The sequence below is a fragment of the Lichenostomus cassidix genome, chromosome 3 (assembly GCF_008360975.1).
Source record: "Lichenostomus cassidix isolate B80296 chromosome 3, HeHo_3.0, whole genome shotgun sequence".
Taxonomy (NCBI): Eukaryota; Metazoa; Chordata; class Aves; order Passeriformes; family Meliphagidae; genus Lichenostomus; species Lichenostomus cassidix.
This window is the reverse complement of record NC_139483.1, coordinates 73,394,324-73,421,376: the sequence shown is the minus strand read 5'-3', so window position 1 is coordinate 73,421,376 and position 27,053 is coordinate 73,394,324. Positions and strand designations below refer to the sequence as shown.

Sequence of the window (27,053 nt, the reverse complement as noted above, 5' to 3'; positions counted from 1 at the left end):
TTGGGGATGGTTGTCGCTTGTTGGACCGTTAGCGGAGTTGAGAGAGAGATGAGTCATTTCCGAGTGCTAGAAAGAACTAACTTTATTAAATAATTAACAGATTTATATACACATCAGAAGGTTATTTGGATTGGGCCACAATCATCTGCTCTCCGGGATTGATTGGCCCAGGCATTTGACCACCTGTATCCAAAAGGCTGTTTCAATAACATGAAACTTTATTTATAAAACATAGAAGAAGAAGAGAAAAATTCCCATGGGAAAGGTTTCTGTGCTGCCACAGGTGGTTTTTTTTTTTTGTTTTGTTCTAGCATCTCTGATTTTTTCTAGTGATGAAGAGATACATTGTGTTCTGGACTAGTATGCCTGTTAAAAGTCACTGAGTTATAGAAATTTGCCTCCAAGTAAGCACATACATACGTACATAACTATTCCCACATACACTAGATGGATTAACAATTAGTATACCTAAATCTGATCTCTTACCAAGATAGAGCAAGTCATGGAGTAAGCAGCCTGTCTAGTATTTGATCTATGGAACACTGTTTCTTGTCTTTCATCGTGATCCAAATGATGATATTGTGAACCACCATGCATGTAGCCTAACCACTCCAAGAAAATGTTGAGAAAGCAAACGTAGACCCTTAAGAGAACTGTGTCTGAATTTCTCATTTCTTGGGCAGCTATGCAGAGATATATTAGAGTGGCTTTTGCAGTATTCAGATATTTCCATGGGTAGTTAATAGTAAGAATGGAAAAAGACAAAACATACATTCTAGCAAACATGCACAAAAAGATATAAATTACAACAAGCATACTCCTTATCCCTACAGGTATTTTCGTGAAATTCAAAAGAAGCAAATTTGCATACATGTGGAACTTGCACTTACCTATCACCAGTTATCTGATTGATTAAATATTCCATCCTATTAGATAAAACAAATCTATTTTAGGAAACTCTCTATTCCAGATTTCTACTGTCCCTTAAGTAAGGAGTTAAGCATTGGAATGTCAGCGTGTGAAGGTTCAGTTAAACTGCGTTAGGTGAATCTTTGGTCTGAATAAGTATAGCTACGATTCTCCCACCAGTATGACTAAGAAAGTTCTTCCTCCACCAATTTAAGAGCACCAGTCATGCACATGAAAATAACAGGCTTTCAGAAACTAAAGTTTCCATATTGCCTAAGTATCACTGTGAGTGGACTCATACTCATCTATTCTGTGAATGTGTTGACTAGGATATCTTCTGTTTCCAGTGCACAAATCCTGACAAAGGTGCAGGGGTCTTAGTTCAGACACTGAAGTGCTGGAGTAAGCTGTGATCTTGTATTGCTGGTATCTACAGAACGTAATTATTTTGGATATCTATCTAGCTCTTCCTTCCACTGTCTATGAATTCATGCTCTGACAACATGAAACCATTAGGAACCTTCAATAAAACCTAAAACCCACAGAGGACTGTTAGAACACATACTGAGAAAGATGAAAGGTTGGTAGCATTTGCAGAAACAACTTAAAAGGTAGTAAACCTCAAACTGTAAGTACTGGGTGTAGCAGCCTATGATAACTGATTTCTGCAGGTGCTTTTGTATGGGTAAATACTAGAAGCCCTTGATCAGTTATGGAATCAACTGTTCTTGAGATGGTGCCTGAAAAGTGAATAGTCTCAGGTAGAGGAAGACTCCACATGCTCACTGTCCCATACTGTGTTTCTAATGTGTAGCCACTGGGTCTTATTTTCATCTTCAGAGGTTAGAAACTTGGAGAGCTTTATGATTAAACAGTTAACTTATTTTTTTAACTGCATGGGGAAGGAATTGCTGCAGTGCATAGTTAGCACAGTAAAGTCAGCTCTGCCAGCTGTAGTTGTGGAAGGGATGATACAAAATCCTTAGGTTCTGGAGACAGACTAAGCTCAATAAATTACTTACATGACCTCTCCCTCTCCCTCTCCTTGCAGGTTTCCAACACCTGCATCCTCCCTCTTATGAGAGGGGGAGGGCTGGTTGTCTTATTGTCCTAGGATTGAAACTGCAGCAAACATTGTCATTCTTTCAGATCTTCAGTATGCCCATGCTACTTTCCATTGTAGAAAAGACCTGAATGTAAGAAAAAGCTGAAGGAAGAGTAAAGAGACCATTATACAAACAGAATAAAAGTCCAACATTTTTTAAAAAAGGAAGAAAAAACTCACTGGTTTTGAAAACAAAGGCATGCAGAGTGCTCTGTACAAAGGACTACGCTTTTGTTAGCAGAGTGACAGTACCGAGGCTTGCAACAGGCTCCCTAAAGTGTTACATATACAAGTTCATCTATCACACTGTGAAAAGCACTGCAGAAGTACATGGTCTTTCTTCCTCTTCCTGACCCCAGGCTCTATCCTTGCTCTTCTTTGCCAGCTATGCCATGATGCCTTTCATCCGGTCATAGAAGTTTTCACACATCAGAGCCTCCAGCCTGATGCTCTGGCAGCAGCCACATGCTGAATGGAGCAGCTACATTTTCAGAGTACTGGCAGTAAAATATGTTTCCTTGATGTTAGAAATACACCTCCTGCTTCACAGAAATAAAAGCTGTGGAGTATCACATCTAATGTGCCAGACTACTTTGATTTCAACAGTTTAGAAGTTGAGAGTGATTTTGTTTAAAGCAGCCTCAGGCTGAGCCATGCTCAGCTGTTCTTTGGGAGTAGGGGGGATCTAGGAAAGGGAGATGGAGGAATAAGAAAACTTAACATCCAGTGGCCGGAAATTTACCTACCAACAGTACTATACGGGTCATATAAAGTACTGTTTTTATAGTTTCTTGTCTAACCTCCACTTCTTTTTTCCTTTTCTGTGAATGTTAAGTACTGCATCCAGGGCTGTATTCAGAAAAACATATAGCAGGGGAAGCATTTCAAGGTTCAAGCAGGACCTTGCACACCCTGCTACCCATCAGGAAGTTTCTTTCCTCCAGTAGGAGATGTCACCTCTGGTGACTAAATCTGTTCCAAATCAAAGAACCAGGTCAAAGCAGTAACCTAGACAACTTCAATGTTACAGCTAACACTACTATTTATATAGCTTCTACTGAGAAGGGAATAAGTTACTCCCTTACTCCCTTACTTATTTTAATTTTCTTTTGCCCACTGGGCTTCTTTTATGCAGGTGCTTTTATGCAGTTTGTTTGTCAGCTCCACCAATAAGCAGAAAACCTGAGGCACTAAGGGGTTTATTTCTAGCTGCAGCTGCAATGAGGCTAGAGGGTGAGATTGCAGATATTTTCTTCCTTTTTCAATGTTGGACTTTCATCCTATTTGTTTCTTTTAGATATTTATGGTACTGACATGTAAACTGGAAAATGCTCAGCTGAGAGAACTGCTCAGAACATAATGTACTGTTTGATGTTTTCATATTTTTAATCCAAATAGTGATGCTGGGTATGCATTTTAATCAAAATAGTGGTGCTGGGTGCTTTCAGTTGTAACTAGGAATTGTCTGTGTTTATCTGGCTAATTTTCAGAATGTTGAGATAACATGCACCACCAGTACAGCAGGTTTACATTCAGCTTTGCAAATCAGGAAGAGCACTGTAAGAGGAAATGATGGGTTAAGTACAGATGAGTTGTAAAAAAAGCTCTGAACAGGTTTACACAAACACTGATTGCACATGATCAGAGATTGCTGTAACTTGTGGCTATGTGGGGAACTTGTAAATCACCATAAGATGAGAATCTTCAAACCCATACTGGAATCTGAACTGCAGAAGTTTTTAGTATGGAGAGCTAGGTGATACATGAGCCTGACACAGTGACTGTTAATCATTTTAGATGTTATCCAAAAACTAGAAGGAAAAAATACTTCCTAGTGCGGCTGGAACCACGAAGCACTGTAGTGTTCATAGAGGCTCCAGTGACAAAAATTTTAATTTACTTTTCTTCATAGTGTTTGAAGGGGTAACACAAAATTCTGTGTTTATGTTTGAAAGCAGTCTCAGTTTTAAGTTCAAGCCAGCTGTACCCTGAGGCTGAAACATGGCCATGTTTTGGCAGCAGGGAAGACTGCCATATGTTGCAGTGATAAAGAAATTAACACTGATGCCAATCTCTGAAGTCAGTCTTCTAAAAAATATATAAGGGAGTATATTTGTGGCAATATAAGCTTTTATAGAGAGAGAGTAAAAGAGCTTGACAAGCCTTTATTTAAGGATAAATTTTCTGTTGCTTTAACAGTAAATGCTGCAAGCCATAATTCACTGTTTTTGAGAGAAGTTGTATATAATACATAAATCCATTGCATCCCTCTATTACACAGAATTGTTTGCTGTCTAGCTCCCAGCTTTCAATAGCTGTAGGACAATTCCATTCTCTGAATAAGTTCTTACTTATTGACTGGCTTTTATTGAGCACAAACTGGAAATTGATAAGAAGATCCTTTTTTTAGGAGTCATTCAGGCTGGCCTCTAAATTAGAGTAGGGATGTGAAGACTCTGAACTTGGCTGGCAGCACCATGACATATTCTTTCCTTTGTTAAGGTCAATATAGGCCATCAGCTTGTAGCTCTCATGGGCAAATTCCAAAGCTTTTATTTGCCAATCCAAAGATTGGCAATTCGTTTGTTTTAGTTCCAGCAGTATGGCAAGGATCTTTGAACACAACTATTTGTATTCTTGATATGCATATCATAAAATGTATTTTAGGATATATTCTTACAGTGCAGTAGTTCCAAACCACATCTACTGCAACCCTTAATGCAGAACAAAAAAACCAGTACAAAATACAGATCTCAATCATAAACCTTCTGTTCCCTACTGTAAACACTAAAGCTGCTCTTTCTTGTTGCTGAAAAAGGACTGCTACTGATCCATAAAGCTGACTATCTGAGCAGTTTTAAATTCCCTCCATTTAACAGTATCCTGAGGTGCATTTTCTAGATTGCTAAGAAGTTGCTGAAAACAAACTATGGATTCTACTAGCATCTTTTTTATGTCCATAAACGTATGGCCATAAACCACCACTTATGTCCTTGAGCTTTTGAAAGAAATTACCCAGAGATGCAATAAATTTGTTTTGAAACAGAAGTTTTACTATTGGCTAGGCCAGTAGTTTCCAGATAAACATTTTCTTGCCCAGCAGTGATGGTAGTCTTCAAACTTCCATTTTTTGACAGTATACAAGCTAAGTTCTTCTGCATCACCTGTGCCAACAGGTTCAGCTGGCTTTGCAGTGAGGACACTAACTCATTTGTGTTCTTTGTATACACACACACTTTGCTATTTCCACTTCTCTTAAATTCCACAGTATTTTGCAGCTGAGAAAAAACACTGGCTGTTTCTTTAATTTTTTCAGAGTGAGACAGAGATCTCCTAAAAAAATATTAATTGCTTTTTGTGGCCCTCCATCTCATCAACCAGAAAATTTCCTTATGTTATTCTGAAACAAACTATTTCGTTTGAAGACAATTTCTACCATTGGTGTCAAGATATTTAATGCTCCCCCTGATCCACATATTTGCTTCTCAGTCAACCTGAATGGTTCAGCTTTACTAGCAAATGGCACAGTCATATTTTGTAATACATTTTCAGACATGAGGAAGTTCAGAGGTCAGCAATTTTTTAACAGAGGTAAAAGACTTTGATACAACTTACACAAATACATTGTCTGCTGAACAACTGATAGATAGGAGGCCACCTATAAAATATGGATAAGATGTCAACATCTGTTGCTGCTTCAGACAGTTGTCACTAACTGAATCTTGTACTTTATTGACCAGAACATTAATTTCTCCTGCAAATCTATTTGGATTATAGCATTGTGTCAATCAACATCCTTCTTATGATACAGTTTTGTGTAGATACATCCTTTATATTAACACTACTGACCGAATGACTAGCTGTGCCATGAAGTTTTTGTGTATTCAGAAATGAAACCATATACTCTTAGCTAGGGGAATCTTGGTTTCTTGCAGATCTGTCTGTGCTTCTTTTCAGTTATTTCTTCTTGACTTGCAGATCTGTTTTCATTGCTTCATTGCTTTTATTTATTGCGAATGGTTTAGTGATTGTTTTCACTTCTTTTTCCATAGTGCTCATTATCTCAATATACTCTGCAACTTGTTTTTCCCAAACTGTCAGCTTTCCTTTAAGGGCTACATGAATTTTCAGTGAAAATATAGATTCCATTTTACTCTTGTGTGGCAGTGAGGTCTCCTTTTAGTTGCTTAATCTCTTCAGTATCCTCCTTAATAACAGCTCCTTTTGGCAGCTGCTGGTTACCGTAAGGTTTCATCACATTCTTTGCTCTGTGAGCATACTCCACTGTACTCTGTTTTCCCTCGGGATTTATAAGTGTGGGAGAAACTGTGGCTGTTATTGATGTTGTTTGTTGTTCTCCAAGTGTCTTGAAGGATCCTCTTAGGATGTCCTGTGTCTTCTTCCACAAGGGCGGCAATAACTCTTTCATGGATCAGAATAGATTACTTGGTATTTCCAGCTTCATGAACTTTTTTATCAACTGCCCCAAACTGAAGTGTTTTTACGTCATGCAAGTTCATATTCCCAGTTCTAACAAGCTCTTGTCCATCTGCTCAAGTTAGTTTCCTATGAATGGTAAAGGAAAAACAGCAGGATCAACTGGAATATGCATTCATTTAAGTAGCTGCAATAGTTCTTTTTGATGCACCTTTTTCCAAGATTTGGTAGGCTTCATTTTTGTTGTGTACAGGTATTTCTTCTGAGCCTGCTACCTTTACACCTGTCTTATGCAGGGGATCATCAAACATCTGTAGTCTTTCTCTAGTGCTGGGAATAGGATTCAGAAGATAAAAAAAGCTCTTCATTATGTATTTCCAGAAGAAAGAATTTTACAAAAAGAATGAAAGTCATTGTCAGTCTCTGTGACTTTTTCTGATATTCAATACAATGTATTGCCAGACTCCATTCAGTGGTGTCTAGCAACAGGATGAGGAGCATTGGCCATAAACCAAAACACAAGAAGTTCCACCTCAACATGAGGAAGAACTTATTTACGTTGAAGGTGGCAGAGCCCTGTAACAGGCTGCCTAGGGAGGTCATACAGTATCCCTCTTGAGACATTCAAAAGCAACTTGGACACGATCAAGAAAAGGTACTGTAGCCATAAGAGTTTTGTGTTGCACATGAATTAATTGGTTCTAATGAAGCACTGGTCTCTGTTTGAGAGCAAAATTGGGTCTCTGGCTGGTATTGCACTGCATAAGCATCCAGCTGCTTGACCCTTGACTTGGGGAAACTTTGCATTACTACCCAAAACACTCCATATACTGCATCTGGTGCACTTTCTGAACTAACTTTCCACTTGTTACTGTCTGCTCTGCAGATGAGGAATTGGAGTATTTCTAGATACCTTTCACAAACACCTTAGAACAACTCATCTGTCAGTAGGCTTAACTGAAGGCCCACATGCTGAAAAGTGTCTTAAGGAATTGATATCTGAAAAAGACTTGAACTTCACTGATGTGGCACTTATGTAACATTTAATATGGAGATATGCTGGAGATGGAGGCAGAGATTTTTGGGACCTACTGTTTTTGTATTAACTCCACAGATCAGAAAACAGTAACTAAACTGAGAAAAGCCAGTAGCAAGACGAAAACTCTGCTCAAAAGTAGAGCTGTTTTGTGTAATTCTCAAAATAGTATTTTTTCCTACCTACTAAAGCACATTCCAGTCTTGCTAATTATGAATGGAACACTAACCATTTATTTTTTAATTCTCCTGAATGTTCTTCACAATCATGGGATCAGTTAGAGGGTGTGGGAAGAAAAGCTCCCACCACCTCTCAGTTTCACGAGGCAAGACTGAAAGGAAAGCACTGTCACTGAGCCTCATTGCAGAGCTGGGTCCCATGTCCCTGCAAAGAGAGCATTTGGAAAAACACACAACGGTGCAGCTCGTGTATCTCAGAGGGATGTTTCTCATCACTTTCACAATATGGTTTTTAAAAAGTCACATTAAACCCCTTAACAGGATGATAAAGCACTGATGCCTTAATATCCTAGGATGTAGCGTTCTGGCCCTGACCCTGCAGCAGACCTGCCCTTATAGAGACCCAACCCTTTCCAGCCATATCTCGTCTTAAAATCCTCCTTCCCAAACGCCCCCCGACAGCCCTCCTGACCCCGCCATCCCCGTGCCGATCCCGCCTCGCAGGTGCTCTGCCTACAAACTTAGCGCTACTTAAAGGGCTCACTCCACCAGGCCTTCTCCCTCCGGCTCTCCCTCAGGGCCGTGGCCCCGGAGGGTGGGCAGCGCGGCGGCCTTCGCCTCCCGGGGGCACAGCGGGCTGCAGCGGCGGCCCTGCACCGCCCCGGGAGCGGCGACCCCGGCGCCCGGATCCCGCGGCCCGACCCACCGCCTCCTCCGGCAGGTGCGGCCCTGCCGGGCCGCCGCTGCGCACTGGGCGGGGCGGGGAAGCTCCTCCTGCTCGGGCACCGGAGCGGCACAGCCGGGACGGCGGGTCTGCGGCGCGGGAGTTGCTCGCCAGCGGCTCGTCCCCCCGCTGCCGTCGGAGCGGAGCGGAGCGGAGCGGGGCAGAGAGGCGGCGCCGCCAGCGCCGTGCGCGGCCCCGGCACCTGCCCGAGGTGAGCGAGCGGCCGGGCCCGCGGCGGCGCCTCGCCGCCCCTGTTACCTAACCGGGACCGGGGCGGGGGGCGGCCGCCGGTCGTGCCCCGGCACCCCGGCCGCTCAGCACCGCTGCGGCGGGGAAGGGGGGCTCTGGCGAAAAAGGACTGGGGGGGAGAAGGGCGAGTGTCCGCGTTGCTAGGGAGACGGGTCAAGCGGGAGCTCCGGCCGCCGGGGCGCCCCGGGCACCGGGCTGCGCTCCCGCCGGCCCTCGGCTCCGCGTAGGAGGCGGCGGGGAGCGGCGGTGGGGAGGATGAGCCGGAGCCCGGGGTGGCTCCGGGGCGCCGTGAGTCCCGCTGCCCGCGGGGTTATGCGGGGACGTGCTCCAGGTGCTCGGCTGGCGGCAGCTCCGTGAAACATGGCTCTGCCGCCGCGACACGGGCGCTGCCAGGCGGCTCGGTACTTGCTGCGAGCTGCGCTCTCTGTACCGCGACTTGAGCTACTCGTTTGAGTGTCAAACCCGAGCTTTTGCTCCTCTCCGGCGTTTCAGTCTGCGAGAGCTCACAACTGCAAATGATCTAGGCGCCCTGATTGCTGGGACATTATATCTGCAGCCCTCGCAGTTGAAAAGGTGCTGCTCAGGTGGTTGTAGCTGATGGTGGGGAAAGATTTGGTTCGCGGCACGGAATTTCCGCTTCGGCCGATCGGGAGCAGTTGTGCCGAAGCAGCGCGGGTCCCTGCCGTGCCGCAGGGTGCGGATGGCTCTTTGCTGCCGCTCTCCCAGGCCAGCGGTGCAGGGTGGATTCCACCCGTGGAGCCAGCCCGGCTCCTCTGTGCGGGCTCTGGCGGAGCCGGAGTGACAGCTGATCCATAGCCGCCACACCAAACACTGGGAAGCAGCGTGCCTAGCACCAGACACCACAGTAAAATGTGAAAAAAAAAAAAAAAAAAAAAGGAATTACGGTTTAAGTCTTAGCACGGGGAAATAAACGGCGGATGTTGATCGTAGCAAACAGTGTGACTGCAGTTTTTAAAGCTTGTCATGAATTTTCCCAATTTTGTAGAGCTAGGAAAATATCTCACAAAGGTCTCAGAAGCAAGTTGGGGTTAGTCTAAATTGCGTGAATGTTCATGGCAGCATTTGTTCAGTCACGAAAAGATCAGGAGCAGCCCTAGAGGCCACAATCCTGTTAACTGTAGCGCATAGGGTAAAGGATTACTGTAGCCGTGCCAATTCCTGTTGATTTTGGGATCTGCCTGCATGAAGCAGTTGGCAGGGGCAAGACCCCTGAGGCGTGTTCAATTCTTTAGAGTTTTTATCTGAAATCCGTGTTTGCTGTTTAAGTAGATCCTACAGAAATCCAGTGATGTGCTGAATAAGTAATACCACAGATGCTTAAAAAGCTACCCATATATAGCTACTCAGTCACATCTCTTTGTGTTGTTCACGTTTACAGATGATTACAGAGACATTTTTTCTTTACTTTGAAAGGATTCCAGAAAAACTCCTTTAATCTTTTGTCTGCTTTTCAGACTGTGAATAATTTGACAGCATCTGTAAAGCACTTTACAGTTATTATGTATGAAGTACTACACTAGGTATGGGTATTCTGAGAAACTCTTAGGGAATAATAAGCTCTTGATTTGGTAGGACACTAAAAATAAGGCAGTTGTACCAATTAACATCTCTTAAGCACAAGATTTTTTTTTTTTAGGTGCCTACAGTGTTTATAAAAATATTGTGTTTTACTGCACATACAAGCAACAAAAGTCCCTGTTAATTCTTGTATAAGCATGTGTGGAGAAAATGTACATTTGGGCAGCTATTGAATTGGCAGATGGAGGGAAAATTGTACGCCTAATATTTCAAGAGGGGAAGAAGTTGCCTCAGGGTTTCTTTGAAAATGGTCCAGTTAGCTTGGCAGGTACATCTTTCATTCTATTCCAAGCAAGAGAATGTGCTGCTAGGGAAGGGAATTTTAATATGGAAATTGAAGTGTTGTTTATTTAACACTTTGTAGCTCAGCATGCACCACACAGAAGGTGAAATTAAGCACTGTCTTTACTGTCAGAAAACAATGTGATATTTTAAAAATAAAGATGACTATGCAGAAATTTAATTTATGGATTTTTTTTCATGAGAGTGAGCTTGGAAGTGACTGAGCTTCAAAATGGCCCTGAACAAATAGTGTAGAATCTTGCCTTGGACAAGAAATATGAGATTTCCAGGGATCTTCTAGTGGAGTTCACTTTCTTCAGTCTTGTCTTCTCCATGAGACAGGACATGAACAACTGTGTTTAAGATGGCAACTCCTGTTAAAAAGTCTGTGTATTGCTAAACATGTAAGTGAACTTTACTCAGTACTTGAATTTGAACATACAAAGGAATTTGAGTAGTATCAAGGGAGGTGGTTTTGTTTTGGTTTTTTCCTATGTTAAGGGGAGCAATTAATTTTGAGTTTACAGTAAGCAGAAGTATGGTTAGAAGATCAGTAGCAGATGGAAATTTATGCTTACATGGGTCATTTCTTCAGTGGGCGCTTACAAAGCAAAGTGAGTGTGATTTGAACAGAGAAAATGCTGTGTTCATTAAAGAAATTACTTTTTTGTTGTCTCTATTTTTGCTTCCGAATGTGTTTCTTTTGCCTGAAAAGTCAGAAATGGATGTAATAGAGCTTCTGACACTGATGATCAGCTTCTACAAAGCAGCAAAAAAGAATGTATTTAATAAGAAATTCATGGCACTGCTGTGGTGTTTTTGATCGATTCTGCTGACTGGAATATGATGAACTTAATGGCCAAGAATGACAGTAATTTAATGCCACACTAGCATGGGGAAGTGATGATTATAAATTGAACTAGAAATGGGAATTGGATTAAGTGAAAAATGAAATTTATTTAATCACTTGTGTGAGAACAGGTGACAGAGTTATTGGGAAAAACTAGCCAAACAAAAATATCATCCGGTATAATTACACTTACCTGCAGTAACCACATATTTGTCTCATTTTAATTCTTTTATTGGAAAAAAAAAGATATCCTTAATATTTCTCATCCATCTAAGATTTTCATATGATGCTTGCCAGTGTGTTTTCTGCTCTAAGGACTTCAGTTACTCTGAGTACCCTGATTGCTGGGAGTGGAAGGGAATCTTACCTTTGAATTTTCGTATCTCCTTTGAAAATAGAGGAACAGTGCCAAAAGGCTAAAAATGGCAGGATTTTCCTAAGAAATTATTAAATTTTTAGAAACCTGGTTTTTAATTTTTTAACAGTTTGTTCCTGTTAAAAAACCCCAAACCCCCCTGGTACTACTAACTGGTAGTAGTAGTAAATCCCCTCAAATTTCTTTAATTATCTGACATTTCTACTTAGTAGTGAAAGACATAGGATCCTTGACACAGTGATTTCTAAATCATCACTTCTTTGTGTTCTGACTTGGATGGCTTTTTGACCGCTTAGAAGATAAAATGAGGTCTGTTGCTCTGGCATTTTGTGTGCATACTAGATTGTATGGGTGTGTGCTTGAAGATGGGATGGTTTTCTTTCCAAGAGATTTTTGAAGTTTTACTATCAAATTCTGATTACTGAAAATAAGTAAGAGTAGAAACTTTTCACAGGGTCTTGTAAAAAACTGTTTTAATTAATGATTTTTTTTAAAATCTTTTCTCCTGTGTGGGTTTTACCCCAACTGAATTTTGGACTTCAAACTGTAAGAACCTTCAATTTGAGAAGAAACATACTTAGGAGATTGTTTTTTGAGGGGCATTCCTGTTAAGTCTGCAGAAATTTCAGGGGCAATGCTGGAAGGTAGTTTAAAGAGAAGAAAATGAGGTAATAATATTGGAGTTTGCCTTCAAAGTTTAAACTGGGAGACCAGGAGAGCTTTGAAACTCCTGGTTCTGGGTGTTCCCATGTGGACCAGCCACCCTGAATCTGCCTGACCTGTACAGGAAGGGAAATGTCTCATGTAGACCAGAGAGGAGCTGCAGCAAGTTCTGAGCAGGTGCTAGTCTGTGTTCTAGATTCTAGAAAAATGTTTTGTCAAGATTTTGTCAGACTTGTGTTTTAATTACGCTTTTAACTATGGAAAAAATTGGACGTAGGTAAGATTCAACACTGAAGTCCAGTACTGCACTTGCTGAGGACCTACAATGTTTGCCTTCCTTTCTGGGGAAGATTAGAAAACCTTTTGTGCTCCTTTCTGTCAGTGGCAGTGAAGTCACTCACAGGGCAGATAGCTTGTGGGAGCTGGGGCAGTACTAAGGGTTCTTTATGCACCTCCATCCATGGCTAGATCTTCAAAATAAGTCTCTTCTTCGGCTTGAGACAAGAAAGATGCTGTTTCAAAAAGTGACATTCCAGTAGTGAATGCTGTGCAAATTCCAGTCACACTCATGCCAGTTGGAAGCGATTGACCTTGATATCAGCAGTTGGATATATTCCCTGTGATGAGAAAGCAATAAAATATTTAAACAATTATGACTAAAATAAATCAGAGGCTTCACAACGTCAATAATACTTGAGAATTAATGATTTTTTTTTTTCCTCTGAGTTAGGTGACTACTCTGAACAGTTATGTAAATTAAGAATTTGTTCTGCCAAAATTTCTGTAGCAATATGCTGTGGCAGTTTAGAAGGGCTTTAATTATAGGGAATGAGCTCTGTAGGGGGATAAATATTGTAAATATTTTGATTCATCAGTACTTGAAGATTAAGGTTGTTCTGAAGAGTGTCTTTTTCTGCAACCATCTGTCTTTGTTTTTCCTGACAGGAATAATACATATAGTGGTGGTATTTGACAGTATAGATGTTGTAGTGTTGGAGCCTAATTTACTGTTGTGTTTTCCCTGAATGCTGTGATTATGTAGGATGATCTTAAGATTGTGGGCTTTTCCCTTCAGTAGTCTAAACTCTTAATTTTTTCTAACCCCTTGTGCCTCCAGAATAGCCTTTCATTCTAGTCTTTAGTGAGAGACCACTTGAAAAAGATTCTCAGTATCATTAGTTTGGATAACAGGGGAGTTTTGTTTTACAGGTATTGAATATCAGAATGATTTAGGTTCATTTCTGCAGTGTTGATAAGGCTTGATTTCTGTCCTGTATATTTTGGTTTCTTTTAAGGGATTGCTTAAGTGAAAACAGCATTTCTTAGATTAATAACAAATTTTGAAGAAGATGTGAGCAAGCTTATGGCCTTATTATGTCTGAAACATTTTCCATCAGGTTTCATTTCAGGTTAAAAAACGTAAAAGGGCTACTGCCCTTTATAAGCTAAACTGTGCCTCTACGTGGCTTGTCAAGACAAAACAGATAAAAACCTGTGGTTGAAGAAATGTCATCAGGATATGTGGAATGTATTTTTTTTAGATATATTTTTTAAATTTTTTTAAATTGGTATTAATGTTTTTACCTAACAGCTACATTTGTAAGAGAGTGTCTTGAATAATACTTCTGATCTAATACGTATTTGAAAATTACCGCTTTAAAGCAAGTAAGAAGTTTCTCTTTTGAGGGGATACATCTGTGGTTTTTGCCTTTTCTCTGTTAGTTTTAAAAGCCCCCTTTCAGCTGTGACCTATATTTTAGTTGCATAAAACAGCAAAAAAAGAACTGAGGTGATGTTTTCAGAATAGAACTGGGACTTTGACTTCAGTGAACTGTGGATATCAAAATAGAGGTCTCAAGAGCCAGGCTGAACTCAAGTCCTACCTTCTTGTGCGGATAACAGTACCTGTTTTGTGGGTTTGGTATATTCTTTAGCTAACTTCCTTTTTTTTTTATTTTTTCTTTTTCAGTAGAAAACTCAGGCAAGCAACAGGAAGGGAGCAAAACTCCTTTCTGGCAAGGCCTTAGTGCATCAGCACTGCAGAGTGCCCTGGAGAGTGTGCCATCCCCCTGCTGCGCTGAGCCTCCCTGCCTCAGAGGGGTTACATTAAAGTACTCTCGGGATTTCTTGTGGTCTGTGGTGACTTTTGCATACAAATGCAACTGCTGTATGTGCTTGTAGAGAAAGGGTGTAGGAAATTGAATAATGGCAATGCAACTGTGCAGTCTTGCCTATTTACATTTCGTCCATGTGGCTCCTTCCTCCAAACACACTCACAGAATTGCAAAAATGTAGGTGTTGCTGAAATGTAAATGGGAGGACTAAGCGTGCTTTGCTTCCTTACTTGGGGAGAATAACCATGAATGGAGGTGAAACAAAAGTATGAATTCAGCAATAGAGAGTAAGTCAAACTCCAAAATGTTTTTGTAGCCAGGGCTGACCATCTACTACATCTACTACAAGGAGAAAGCTCTCTTGGACTGGTATGACTGGATCCTCAAGGATATATTCAGTTTGAATCATGCCATTTCATTTTTTCTTCATTATTTTTTCTTTTATTAGATTTGTTCAATTTCTTTAAGACCTTTTGATCAGGTCTATTATGCATAATGGAGTCAGATTCCATGCTTCACATCTTTGGATGCAAATGCCAGCAGATGAGAACAAGTCATACACAAAATTACTGGAGTTTATATTCCTTGCAGCTGTTCACATTTCCCCAGGATTCCCAATCCACTGTAGTGCAACTCTCCCTTAAAGGCTGGAAAGCTGCTAGACAGGCTCTTTGAATTTACTGTCTTTGTTAATTAGAACTAACTCTTGCACTATGGACTTGCATTGATTTTTAGTGGTGTTGCTGGCTAGGTGAAGAGAATTAAGGCTCTAGTAACAGAACCTTGTCAGTTGTAATTTGTGGGAGTTTGAGACATAAATACTTTCAGCTTTCCACCTCTCTCTGCACATATAGCAGAGCTGGAGAACTAGAACAAGTGTCTGTATTTTGTCTGGTTGTAGGCACTATTGTGGGATGTCAGTGTGGCTTTGTACCATGACACCAATGGCAACACAAGTGTCACTTGTATTCTGGGGCAATAATATGTGGCACAGCATAGGGCATGCAGGGGAAGGGGAGTCAAAGCATCTTCATTGGCATAGGTTGATTCAGAGTCATAGGATTACACATTATGTTTCTACATTTTTTCCTGTTACTAGCCTGTGTGCTGTGAATGTTGACGATTGTTGTTGGAAATCCAAGGAGTGAATAGGCCATGTCTTTAGTTCCTGATGTATTTATTCTTTGCCCCAGGTAGTGAGGGAGGTTATTGTGTGATCACCAAGTAGCCCATAGCAAACCAGATGAAGCCCTGAACACATAAAAGGAGAAGGAAAAAAAAAATAAAGTGGTAATATAGTTATGGTGATCTAAGGATACAAGAGAGAATGGTGGGGTTTTGTTGTTTGTTTGGGTTTTTTGATTTTTTTTTTGTTGCTGTTTTTTGTTTTTTCTTTTTTTTGTCTGAGCTAGTTGGTATAGTCTGTGGGAGGTAAGAAAAAAGTGCAAACAGAAGTGTTTCTTTTGCTTAGACCTGAAGAAGGCACAGAAGTCTAAACACTTGTCTGTTCTGTTTCTAATTCAACTTCTGCTCCTAATTAAACATCAGAGATTAAAAAGTATTTAAGATCTCAATTTTAGGAATTTTCCCTTGAAACAGCAGTTTTTCTCCAAGTAAAGAAAAATTATTTCTCAGACTAAGGAGCGCTAGGGAATGGTGGAAGAAAATCTTGAGCTGTAAATTCAGAACCTTCTATTTGAAGGGAAAAAAAGCCCCTCTATCTGTTGTCAACTAAGATTATTTTCCATCTGTTTATCTCTGTTACACACATTTGAAAACTGTCAGAAGAACCACACTTTATCAGAAAATTCCATCTAATGGGTTTATGACATCTTATGCATCTTGTTTTTACAGAAGATGTTCTGCAGCAGAACTGGCTTGAGGTATTCCTGATCCCTCTGCCCTCCTTCTTCAGTTTGTTGCTCATGTGTTTTGCAGGCATCACTGTTTGTGGAGGGGTATTGCAGATTGGATCACCAGCATGTCTCTTAAAGCTTTAAGAAAAAATAAACCAACTTCACCATAAAAATTAAAAAGCAACCCCACAGAAGTCTCTCTTACACTCTTAAACCAGGTCAGGCAAAAGAAGGAAGTATAGAAGCCAGCACTGCTGCTGAACTTGTACCCATTCTATCTTGAAAGAAGAGAAAGTTGCTTTGACCTGTAATGAATATATGCAGACTAGAGAAAGGCTTGTGGACTGTGCATGCTTAGTTTTCTTTCATATAGTAGGGGGTAAAAGGTGTTAAAACAGTGGGTTTATTTAGCAATTTCTGGCACTGATTTGTAGTAAGCAAATGTTGACACTGCAGCTTGCCATAAATAAACAGAAGGGTGTTTGGGAACCCTGACCAGCTTTTGTGTAGGAGAGAGCAGTCATAACAAACTTGTTCTGTGAGAAAGTGAAAACAAATAAAAGATGGGCTGTTATTCATGGTTTGCAAAGGAAGAAGAGACTGTGAACAAAAGAAGCAAGTAATTTTCAAATACTGAAAAACATTGTTTGTGAACCTGGGATAAATTTCAGTAACATTTCATGCTCTCCTGTTTTCAGTCTTTAGAAAAATCTAAAGAAAAGAAGGGCCAATGATTTTAACTAACTCCAGCCTCAAAGAAGGGTGAAAATCTTCAGCTCCGTTCAATACTGCTGTGAGTCTTTTGTATCTCCCCAAGGTATTTCCAAGAACATTTGCTACCTGTTTCTGACTGTTAACAATCTTGCAGTCGCTTAAAATGTTGTAGTTAGCTAAAGAAAAGAATTCTTTCAAAAATCCCCTAACAAATTATTTCCTACAAGGAAAGCTCTTCTTTTAGTCCTTAACGAGATTGTTACCTACTACAAGGAAGTTATTTTCCTTATTATTATGTGTTCTTGGGATTTTTTCAGTCTAACATTACTGTATAAAGTGGTATGTAAGCAATAATCAGATAAGTAGAGCATTTCCAGTTGTGTACCTAAAAGAGGGATTTATGGGGTTTTCTAAGTAGTTGTTAAATGGTACCAAACCTCAAAATCAATATTCCATTTTTATTGTCTACTGACACATAGTTTTTGTGACTGAGTAAGGTTCAAGTGCCTTAGTAGCTGATAATTCTTATTGACTTTTTTGCAACTTTTCTTTTGTGTTTTTCATGCAACCACAGCAATGTCCCAGAGAATCGCTAGCCTTAAAAGATAGACTAGACTCAGACTAGAAATGGAGCTGATGAAGTGGTAATAAAAATCATGGCTAAGGCTGAACCTTTTTCTTAGTTATTCTTTGTGTTGAATGGAAGTGTGTCACAAGCAATCTTAGGGTCTTCACAGAGAATCTCTTGGTTGAAGGATCCCACTGGAACCAAGTAGGCAGGGAAATTGTATTAATAGCTCACATGTTTTTGTGACTGTGGTGGTAGGAAAAAGCAGTATGTTTTACAGAAGAGAATAAACCTTCCATATAAACTGTCATTAGGGCATACTAGTTGATTGTGCTGCGTAGAAGTACCCACTTAGCTCTGAACAAAGTAGCAAAACATGTAAGAGCACCATATGTAGTGTAGTATTTTATGTGAGTAACGTGTTGAAAAATTACTGCAGGTCTCTGCATTGGGCTGTGTTGAGTGCAGGTGAGGTGGTGATCCTTAGGGAACTGCAGGTCAGTAAATTCCAGTCCAGATGCAGAAATTTTATTCTCTCTCTCTGTGAGTAGACTTCAAAGTCCACACTTAGATAGTAATAAATTGGGGAAATAATTGTGTCCTAATAGTATTGCTGCATCGGATTTTGATTCATCTCTGAGGAGGTTTGTATTGCCAGTAGCACTTACTGAAGGAATTTCATAAATAGCTTTTAGTTCTAGGTAGTGTGCAGATAGTGTTCTTTCTCTCCTGAAAATGGCTGGCAAGAGCCTTTATTTGGTTATTTTGGAATCAGTATAAATACAAAGGTAAAAACCTGCATTTGTTTTTCAAGTATAACCAAGAGTTATCCTGAGAGCAGGCTAGTGGGGAAGCCAGTCCTAGGGGTCATGCAACAGCTTCTATGTGCTCACTGACTGGCAACACTGTCAGATCTACAAGTTAAAGTGCTTACAAGGTGAGGAGAGATGTTTCAGACTTGATGTATTTATCTATTTATTTATTTATTGGAAATCAGTTGTCTCCTGATTAGATGGGGGTGACTGTAGTGTTGCCAGGTAAATGAATAAACTTGGCCAAAGTAGTCCTGCATTTTTTGGCTGCATTAGGCATCTTACTGTCCAAAGATGGAAAAGAAGCAGTGAGTGTGTGCTTAGAGTGCTGGATCATGTACAGTACAATGGCTCAGTTCGTTGGCAAGGTGAGGAGCAGTCTGTCCCCTGCAAATTCTCTGATTCCAGTCCAGCTTCTGTATGCCATTTGGTAAAGAGAAATCAAACACAATTTAATTATCCTCTTAGTCCTTGGATGTATCTGCAGTATCCTTGGGCTTGGCCGTTGGAGGGGATGAGTGGGTGCTTCAGGCCATCTTTTTGCCAGTCAGCATTTTTTGAGCTAGTGGGTCACTGTTCCCAGCTCAAGACATTGATGAATAGCTTCCAATTGTTACATCATTGAATGGCTTTTCATCTTAGCTTTGTCATTCTCAAGCATTCAAAGTCTAAAAGTCAGTTCCCAGGCATCAGTAATCACATAAATTCAGACACTCCCTAGTAGAAGTCATAAGCCTGGTGTTGGATTATGGTTTCAAGCTTCTCTCAGTAATCTTCAGCTCTATAAACTTTAATCTTTTTTTGCAAGATGAGAACTTCAGGCGAAGTTTTATTCCAGAAGATACATTTGGTGACAGGGAAAGGAAACCACCATGACTGGTTTATTTTGGCTATTTTGTACCTTAAAATGTATTTATTTTCTGATCACGGCTTACCTGTGATTGCAACAAAACTATTCTGTTGTTTTAGAACCTGAGTTAGCATTTTCCTTCCTAAATCAGTCTGTGCCACATTTTGATTTATAAATTCAGTTGATTTTAGTGGTCATGCTGTCCCATTGATTCTTCCAGAGGTGTACTAACAGTGATATATTTAAATTTTATTATTTGCTGTTATCCAAGTGTAGAAGCAACCTAGGTAGCTTCTATGTGGGTTAGAGGCTGGGAAGCTAAACTAATGAAAAAGTAGCTGGAGTAAAATAAACATGAAAGTGTTGTGATATAGCATGTAAATCAGAATAATATAGTAAAATACAGTAATTCAGATTTTTCCCAAGCAAGTTAACTTTTTTGAATTTTACAAAGTGTCTAGTATGAAATAGTATTGTTTTGTTGGACATAGGCAGTTTAATTTTTACCTCCATTCCTTTACAGAGTGGATTCTCCCCTTCAAGTCAGCAAATGTTGTTTTTGCATGTTTAAATGTCCATAGCAGCTGGAATCAAATGCTTTACCCTCAAACAAGAATGATTATTAAGAAGTTAATCTCTGATCATGCTGGTACCAGCAATATTTAATGTATTTTAAATAATTAAAAATGCTAATGTGTGATCTTGTAGATAGATAAAGTGCACAGTTAAAGCAATTAACAGTGTATGATCTAGTCAGATGAACTGTGTGATGTAAATTCTTTTCCACTACCAAAAAATCCCAAACCAGCCAACACTGAAGAGAAAAAAAAAATCCCCAAACCTGTGCAATGCAAGCTTGGTAATTCCGTGCTCTGCTAAAAAGATTGTGGATTTTTCAATTTTTGGTAAAGCTTTGACTTCTTCAAGTACTTCAACAGCATTTTTAGGAATGAAGGAACTATTTTGACCTTGCTTGTGTCCATGAAGAAGAGATTTGGAGGAAGAAATCTCTTCAGGGTTCCACATCCAGGAAAATCTTCATTGTCTTCTGGGATATAGTGCTATCAGTAATAAAAACTGTTGTCCTTTTGGTAATTCATGGTTTCCTTTTGTTTTGGTTTTCTTCTCTACCTGGCAGTTTACTTTGATAGAGATGTCCACTGTGGCCTCTAGTAGCTGTGGCTTTCCCAGACATCATTGTTAGCAGAGCTACCTTTCAAGAAGGCTTGTTAGTGTGACTCAATCCTGATATATTCTGATTTGTTGCCTTAACTTTTGACTCTCAGAAGCATTGCATTTAAAAGCAAAAGTTTTAGAGACTGTTGGGAATTTATTCAAATTTCTTTTAACTGCTTGGATTTCTTTTTGTTGATGGCCATTTTTTGGAAAACTTTGAAAATGCCTTCACTGAAACTTAGTTAAATAAAATACTTTTTCTCTTTATCAGGAGCCATTCAGGGCTTCATTTACTCTCTGGAACAGGGATGTCTGTTGCCACTTGAGATGCTGATCTAGAAGGGACTGGATATCTTATGTGTCCTATGTCATCTTTCCAGTCTCCCCAGGAAGATGGCTTATGAGGTCTGAAATAACAGTAAATTTCTGTATATTATCAACCAAATTCAAGTCTTAATTAAGTGTAATTGGAAAAATAAAAACAAGTACATGCATATATTGCTTACAAAGTACTATTTGTTTTTATCAGGTGAAATAATCATCAAACTTCATATAAACAGCAGTTGCACTCACATGGCTACCAAGTTTTCCTATCCTAAAAAAAAAATACTTGCTTATGACAAAATGGGTGTTCAGTGCTGTAGTACATTTGCTTTGGATTGGTATTATTTATACGCAGGAGTTAAAAGGGTTATGACAAAATGGGTGTTCAGTGCTGTAGTACATTTGCTTTGGATTGGTATTATTTATACGCAGGAGTTAAAAGGATTCCTAGGCAGTTCCAATAAATGGAAAAGACTGCAACTCATAAATGTGCCCTACTGGGACACCTAAGAGAGATGTGGAGGCATGTGCATTTGCTATGGTTTTGATAGAATTTCCCCCTTTTGCCCCTTCTGTTTCCTTTTATGAGATAAAATGTCTTCAAGAAGATTGGAATGTGGAATAAATAGGTCATATGGGACTAATATGCTCTTGCATGCATGCAGTACAGTGATAGTCTTCTCAGCTGTACCACAGAGAATTACACAAAGCACAATTACACAAAGTCTAGGTTGGAAAGGACCTCTTGACAGAATTTAGTCAAACCCCCCCTATTTAAGCAGGGTCAGCTAGATCACATTGTCCAGGATGGTGTCCAGAGGTGTTTCGAATATCTCTAAGAATGAAGGCTCCACAAACTCTTTGGGCAATCTGTTCTGATGGTTAACCATCCTCATAGTAAAAATAATTTTCCAATATTCAACAGGAATTCCATGTCTGTGAACTTATGCCCATTAAGTTAGAGAAGAAACAATGTTTTAACTTGAATTATACGTAGCTTTTTATAGTATTTAGTGGGTTTTAAGAAGGTAATTATTGCCCTTAAAATTTAAAAATAAATGTTATTTTAGGAACAAGGAAACAAATGCTCCTAGGGCCTTCCCCCCCCCCCCACCCCGCTTGGCACTACTTAGCTTTCTCAAATATAGTGGGATTCTAGTGATTGGCATTCAATTCACAACCTTCAGTTAAGCATGTAGGTCTGTCTCCACAAATCATCTGATATTGGTTGTAGGAGCAGTATTCACAAGCCCTAGAGACTTGCTGAGCTTACCAGTTTAATGTCTGGGTAGTGATAGATGCTTAAGAACAAAGACTGTCGACAAGCTGCAAGTTGTTTGCGTGCATATAAAGGGAAGAACAAGATGTCAGTTTAACTAATAGAAAAAAATCAAAAGTATACAAGTTTTAAATTCTTCACTTCTGCAAGTAAGTATCTCGCTGTAGCCTTATGCAGTCTTTCATAGGTACCTACATTCACAGTGCCCTTGGGAATTTAAACAGCAACTTGTTTCACAAAAAAAAAAGAGTTTTACTTTTCTTTTGAAATTTAGCTTCTGGTTTGTTTGTTTGGGGTTTTTTTGTTTGTTTACGTAATCGAAGAAGTATCGATGTGACATTTGCCTAAAAATGAATCTGCGTCTGTCTTTAAATCTGTATGTATTCAAAGGATTTAAAGTAATAATTCTTGTGTTGTCTCTGAAAAGTGCAGAATACAGCACATTCAAATCTGATGTTTGCAAACAAGAACTCATATGTTTCTCTAGTAACCTATTTCATAGAGCTTAATTAGAGTGATATTTTACTTTAGTGCAAAGTATTTCCTTAAATTGAGTTTCTTAAGACATATTGTCAAAGTTATGACTCACACTATAAATACATCATATGCATCTTCACACTGAGGTTTTTTAGACTATATTTCCTGTTACCTCCCCTCCCTACCTGGTGTGTCCCTTCTGGTCTGAGAGGAATTTTTATTTGCTGGATTTGACACTGCATATAAATGACAGTGATCAGTATCAGAACATTTTCTAGGTAGCTGGTCTGGAACACTGAATAAATTCTGTGTGAGAAATGGAACATAGTAAGCTGAGTAAAGCTGAGCAAAGGATGAGAGTAAAAAGGAGGTCTATTTTTCCAGTAAAATACTCTAGTGTAAAATCTAGATTCGGGATGAATCCTTGGAGAAAAAGAATCCACTAACTGTATCATCAACTTGGGCAGGGCATTCAGTTGTTTTCCAGCATAAGAGGTCAGGTGTCCTGATGTTTTCCCTTGTGCTCCCATCAGATACGTGCACCACAGCTTCCTCTGGTAGGGTGTGGGAACTGTACCATTCCCAACTGTCCTAATGCTTCAAAGGCTCACACTCTAGACAGCTGTACTCAGAGGGAACAGGAGAAGGCCACACTTCCCCAAGTAAATCTGCCCCTTGATATCCCTTTTGAGTTGAGAGCATTTTTCCTCCTAGTGGAATGATAAGAGTTTTCTCCTTTGTCCAGGTAAGGTTTGTACAGTTCTGTGTGTATAACAAAGCTTCTGCAGGTGTTTTGTCTCTGGGGTGCAAAAAATCCATCTGACATTTTCAGTGCTGCTTTGGCCATCCCAGACCAGGCTTATCTGTGTACTTTGTAGCAACGTGGGGTTTTAGGATTCCATGTGCTCCTTTGTCCCTCTGCTTTGTATACCATTGGTTCATTTTGAAATATGCTCTGCTGTACCCCAAAATCTATTGGTGGGTTCCCTATGCCTGTCTTCCCTTCAGACTCCCCAGGACTGGCTCTGGGGGAGACAGTCCCTCCCCCTTCCTTTCTCTTTATAAAGCAATGTCCGGATCAGCTCGAGGTCTTTGCATCTCTGGGCTGGCGCCCCTTATCCTGTCCCAGCCTTTCCTCCCCCCTTTCTCCTCCCCTGCAACTCCCTTTTCCCCATTACCCCAAATAAACCTCCCTGCCAGAACAGAGATGGAGTCCAGTTCTTCCTTCGCCTCACTATATTCCTGCTTGAATTGATGTGGTTTGAAGACCGATGCCATGCCGCGGAACCTCAGGGGCTGCCTGCCCCGAATTCGGTGGAATTACACGAACCAGGGACCCCGGGCCCGGGGGGAGCCGGCCTGTGCCGCCCCCTGGCCAGTGATACATCAGTACTTCTCTAGCTAGGCTAGTTAAGGTTATAGAAGTAGCAGTGACTGTGTAAACATGTTGCACGTGGTCAATCTAAGAAATTGTGGTCTTGCAGTAACAAAATATGTACCAGATTGAAACTCTGTTTTTCCTAAAATTAAAGTGCTTTTTTTGATCTGCAGAAGGCAGTGTAAAACAGGGTGAAGAGCTAGAGGCAGAGAGGACTATGCTGGCTTCACTGCTTATGGCTTTTGTGATTGCAGTGTGTAATAGAAATTGGAGATGGGCAACCTTCTCCTTTCTCTCCCACTCCTTCTCGCCCACAAACAGAAATACAGTTGTCTGTAAGTCTTACTTACTGTGGCCACCTAATTAACTCTGATTTTCTCTTTCAATCTAGATTTCTTTGATGTTTAAATCAAATACACATTTTCAGTAAAGATGCATTTCAGCTGATCTGAGTTTGTTGTAAGGAGAAGGTCTAGATTAGATGAAACTACTTCAGGGCTCTAGCTACCTTCAGGTCCTGTAACTCCTACTTAAACTTCCAAGTAATTTAGAAGTGGATAGCATAAAAAGCTACATGTAAAAATTCAATTTATACTTGAAGCATCTTGCAGCTAAACAGTAATATAGGTATCCCTGTAATACAGCAGTTTATGCTGGAATGGCATTAACTAGGCTTTTATAATTTTTGATGCAATTTAAGTGTAGAAAAAGGGCCCTAAGGGAGTTGAAATATTAATGTGTTAAGAGGTGCTGGAATTAGGAATATCTGTGCCTTTTCTTGTAGTAAGTTGACTGTAGGGAACTTCAGTTTTGGTATTTGAGCACTTAGCTTTTTGCCTTTTCTAGTATTCTTTATTCCATGAGCGTGTAACCCTTTAACACCTTTTAGAAGGTAAACTAAAGAAAAAGTCTGGAAGAGCTGTACTGACTATGTGGAACAGCAGCATGATTGGAACCATTTAGCACTAAGATCAAGTAAACTGTCAGAGATTATTCACTATAGTCCATCACACTCAGCAGAAAGTGAAGGTAAATGTTCTGCAGCTGTTTCTCCACAAAAAAAGGTGCAAAACTTGATTATCTGAATTTCTGGTCTGAAATCTAGCTCAAATGGGCTTCAACAGACATTTAAATACTTTATTCTAGATCTGATGGTTTTGTCACATGCAGGTTTTAGCCCAGGATCTTCCCTGCCCCTGGCTCTTTGTCTTTATTCTGTGTGCCTTCCCAGCCTTCACTCCTGAGCATCCAGTCTTCTTGTTCAACAATTAGAAGTATTCCCTGATGACCTTTGGCTTCTCTTCCTGTAATTGTAGAAAAGCTCTATGCTTTCTCATCTATTTTCCTAGATACTCATCTGATTTTAGTATTGTGTACTATTCCACTGTTTCTCTTTCCCATTTGCAAAAGAGGAAAACCAAAAAATAGCTGTAGTTGTTCTTCATGACCAGCTTCCCTCATATTGTTTTTGTTTCCTCTTCCTACTTCTTTCCCACTTGTCATCTCCCTCTTGGCTTCATCCAAAGGTGTTTCATCGTCCAGATGAATGACACTCTGCCCAATTGGTTTAAAGCTGTCAGAAATCTTTCGATGCCTGTTTCTCTTCACAGAAAGGTGTTTGCAACTATCTTTGTTCTCTTCCATTGAAGAGTGGAGGATTAGTCCATAAGCCAATTATGTGTCTAGTTCTGGGGTTCTCAACACAAGAAGTGGTTACTTGTTAGAAAGGGTCCAGGGAAGGATCACAAAGATGTTCAGAGGGCTGGAACACCTTTCCTGAAAGGCAGACTGGGACAGTTGGGATTGTTCAGCCTGGAGAACAGCTTGGAGCGTGGTTTTACAGTGGCCTTCCAGTACTTAAATGGCTCTTATGAAAAGGAGGGAGACTGACTTACATGGGCAGGTAATGATAGGACAAGGGGAATGGTTTTTCAGGGTTTAGGTTAGATGTCAGGAAGAAATTCTTCATTTGGAGGGCAGAGAGGTACTGGAACATGTTGACCAGAGAAGCTGTGGATGCCCCATTTCTGGATGTGTTCAAGACCAGGTTGGATGGGACTTTGAGCAAGCTGGTCTAATGGACCCTGCCCATGGAAGGGGAGCTGGAACTAGATGATCTTTAAGGTCTGTTCCAACCCAAGATATTCTGTAACTATTTGATTCTGTATGGGCTAAAATTGATTGTATTTTTAGTAAATAGTTACTCCGTGACTTGAATATTTTGTCAAAATAGAAACATGGAGGTCAGTTACCTGTTGCAACGTTTTGATGTAGACATTTTTTTTTCCTTCTGATTCCTGGTGTTGAATGCACCCACTGCACACAGGAAGTATTTTACATTATTGTAATTATGCTTTAAGAGGGGAAAAAAAAAGACTCCTTGAAGTACTCTGTCACTGTCCTAGAGGTACAGGTTGTATTGAAGTATAGTTCTGCCACCCTGTGGCTACTGAAGGCCATTCTTAGAAGGTATATGTTTACTTAACTGATGGTAATCACAACCTTTGAACTTTATGAATGCTATTTCATGGAGAAAGTGGAAGAGCTATTGCAGGTCCCACAGAAATGTAAAAGCTCTCTATGATTTTATTGAAATATATAAATCCTTGTTCACTGGAAATGCCACATAGACAGGTAACTGATCACCTCAGTTATGCAAGGCTATACGGTATTGAGAAATCACACTTTTATTAGTACTTTTATGTGGTTTTTATGTTTCTGTCATAGATATGAAAATTTCATCTAGTCCAATTGCCAAGATTGTAGACTACAGTACTGCATATTCTTACCTTGTGTAAATAGTCTATATGCAGATTTGAAGTAATTTCAAAAACATATTTTTGACTCTTAATACTCTAGAAAAGAATAATTATTGTGTTCAATAAAATAGTTGTGTTCAGTAAAAGCATCTTGATGGTTGTGAAAGTTAAAAATCTAAGGCTTATCTGAGTCAGGCCCCGGTGAAGTTGATACCATTTGAGACCACGCCTCTCTATTCTATGTCCCTTTCCATGTTTGTTTCTAGAGTTATCAGGAGAAATAAATATGATCTTTCTAGGTAAATTTCTGTTGCATTCCACTGTAAAACACTCTGAC

General features: G+C 40.0%; 2 protein-coding genes and 1 pseudogene across 5 annotated transcripts in view; 1 reads left to right on the top strand and 2 right to left on the bottom strand.

Moving 5' to 3' along the window:
* KLHL32 (kelch like family member 32) overlaps nucleotides 1-27,053 on the top strand; it is a 144,092-nt gene that overhangs the window by 9,143 nt on the left and 107,896 nt on the right. For 2 of the 4 annotated variants that reach the window (XM_085056304.1, XM_085056299.1), the window contains exon 1: nucleotides 8,466-8,601. The exons of 1 other annotated variant lie outside the window; for it this stretch is intronic. The gene's annotated coding sequence lies outside the window, so the exon portion shown is untranslated. Of the gene's footprint in view, nucleotides 1-8,465; nucleotides 8,602-16,865; nucleotides 17,197-27,053 lie in introns of those variants that run through there. One more of the 4 variants, XM_085056303.1, reaches the window with a different exon arrangement.
* Nucleotides 106-7,075, bottom strand: LOC146439997 (kinesin-like protein KIF11-A; annotated as a pseudogene).
* On the bottom strand, nucleotides 5,046-20,349 carry LOC146439996 (uncharacterized). The gene is made up of 4 exons (XM_085056742.1): nucleotides 20,165-20,349; nucleotides 9,102-9,486; nucleotides 8,211-8,937; nucleotides 5,046-7,871 (listed from the first exon to the last, which is right to left on the bottom strand). Exons 1-4 carry the CDS (start codon nucleotides 20,347-20,349, stop codon nucleotides 7,846-7,848), a joined length of 1,323 nt encoding a protein of 440 aa, XP_084912868.1. The 3' UTR covers nucleotides 5,046-7,845.

What these genes read in the sequence shown, in the direction of transcription:
- LOC146439996 (XM_085056742.1), bottom strand. Translation starts at nt 20,349, where the DNA reads ATGTGGAACCCTGAAGAGATTTCTTCCTCCAAATCTCTTCTTCATGGA. An exon ending in ACCAAGCTTGCATTGCACAG is followed by an intron (nt 9,487 to 20,164) that starts GTTTGGGGATTT and finishes GTCTGGTGCTAG; the next exon opens with GCACGCTGCTTCCCAGTGTT. An exon ending in GGAGAGGAGCAAAAGCTCGG is followed by an intron (nt 8,938 to 9,101) that starts GTTTGACACTCA and finishes CCCCGCGGGCAG; the next exon opens with CGGGACTCACGGCGCCCCGG.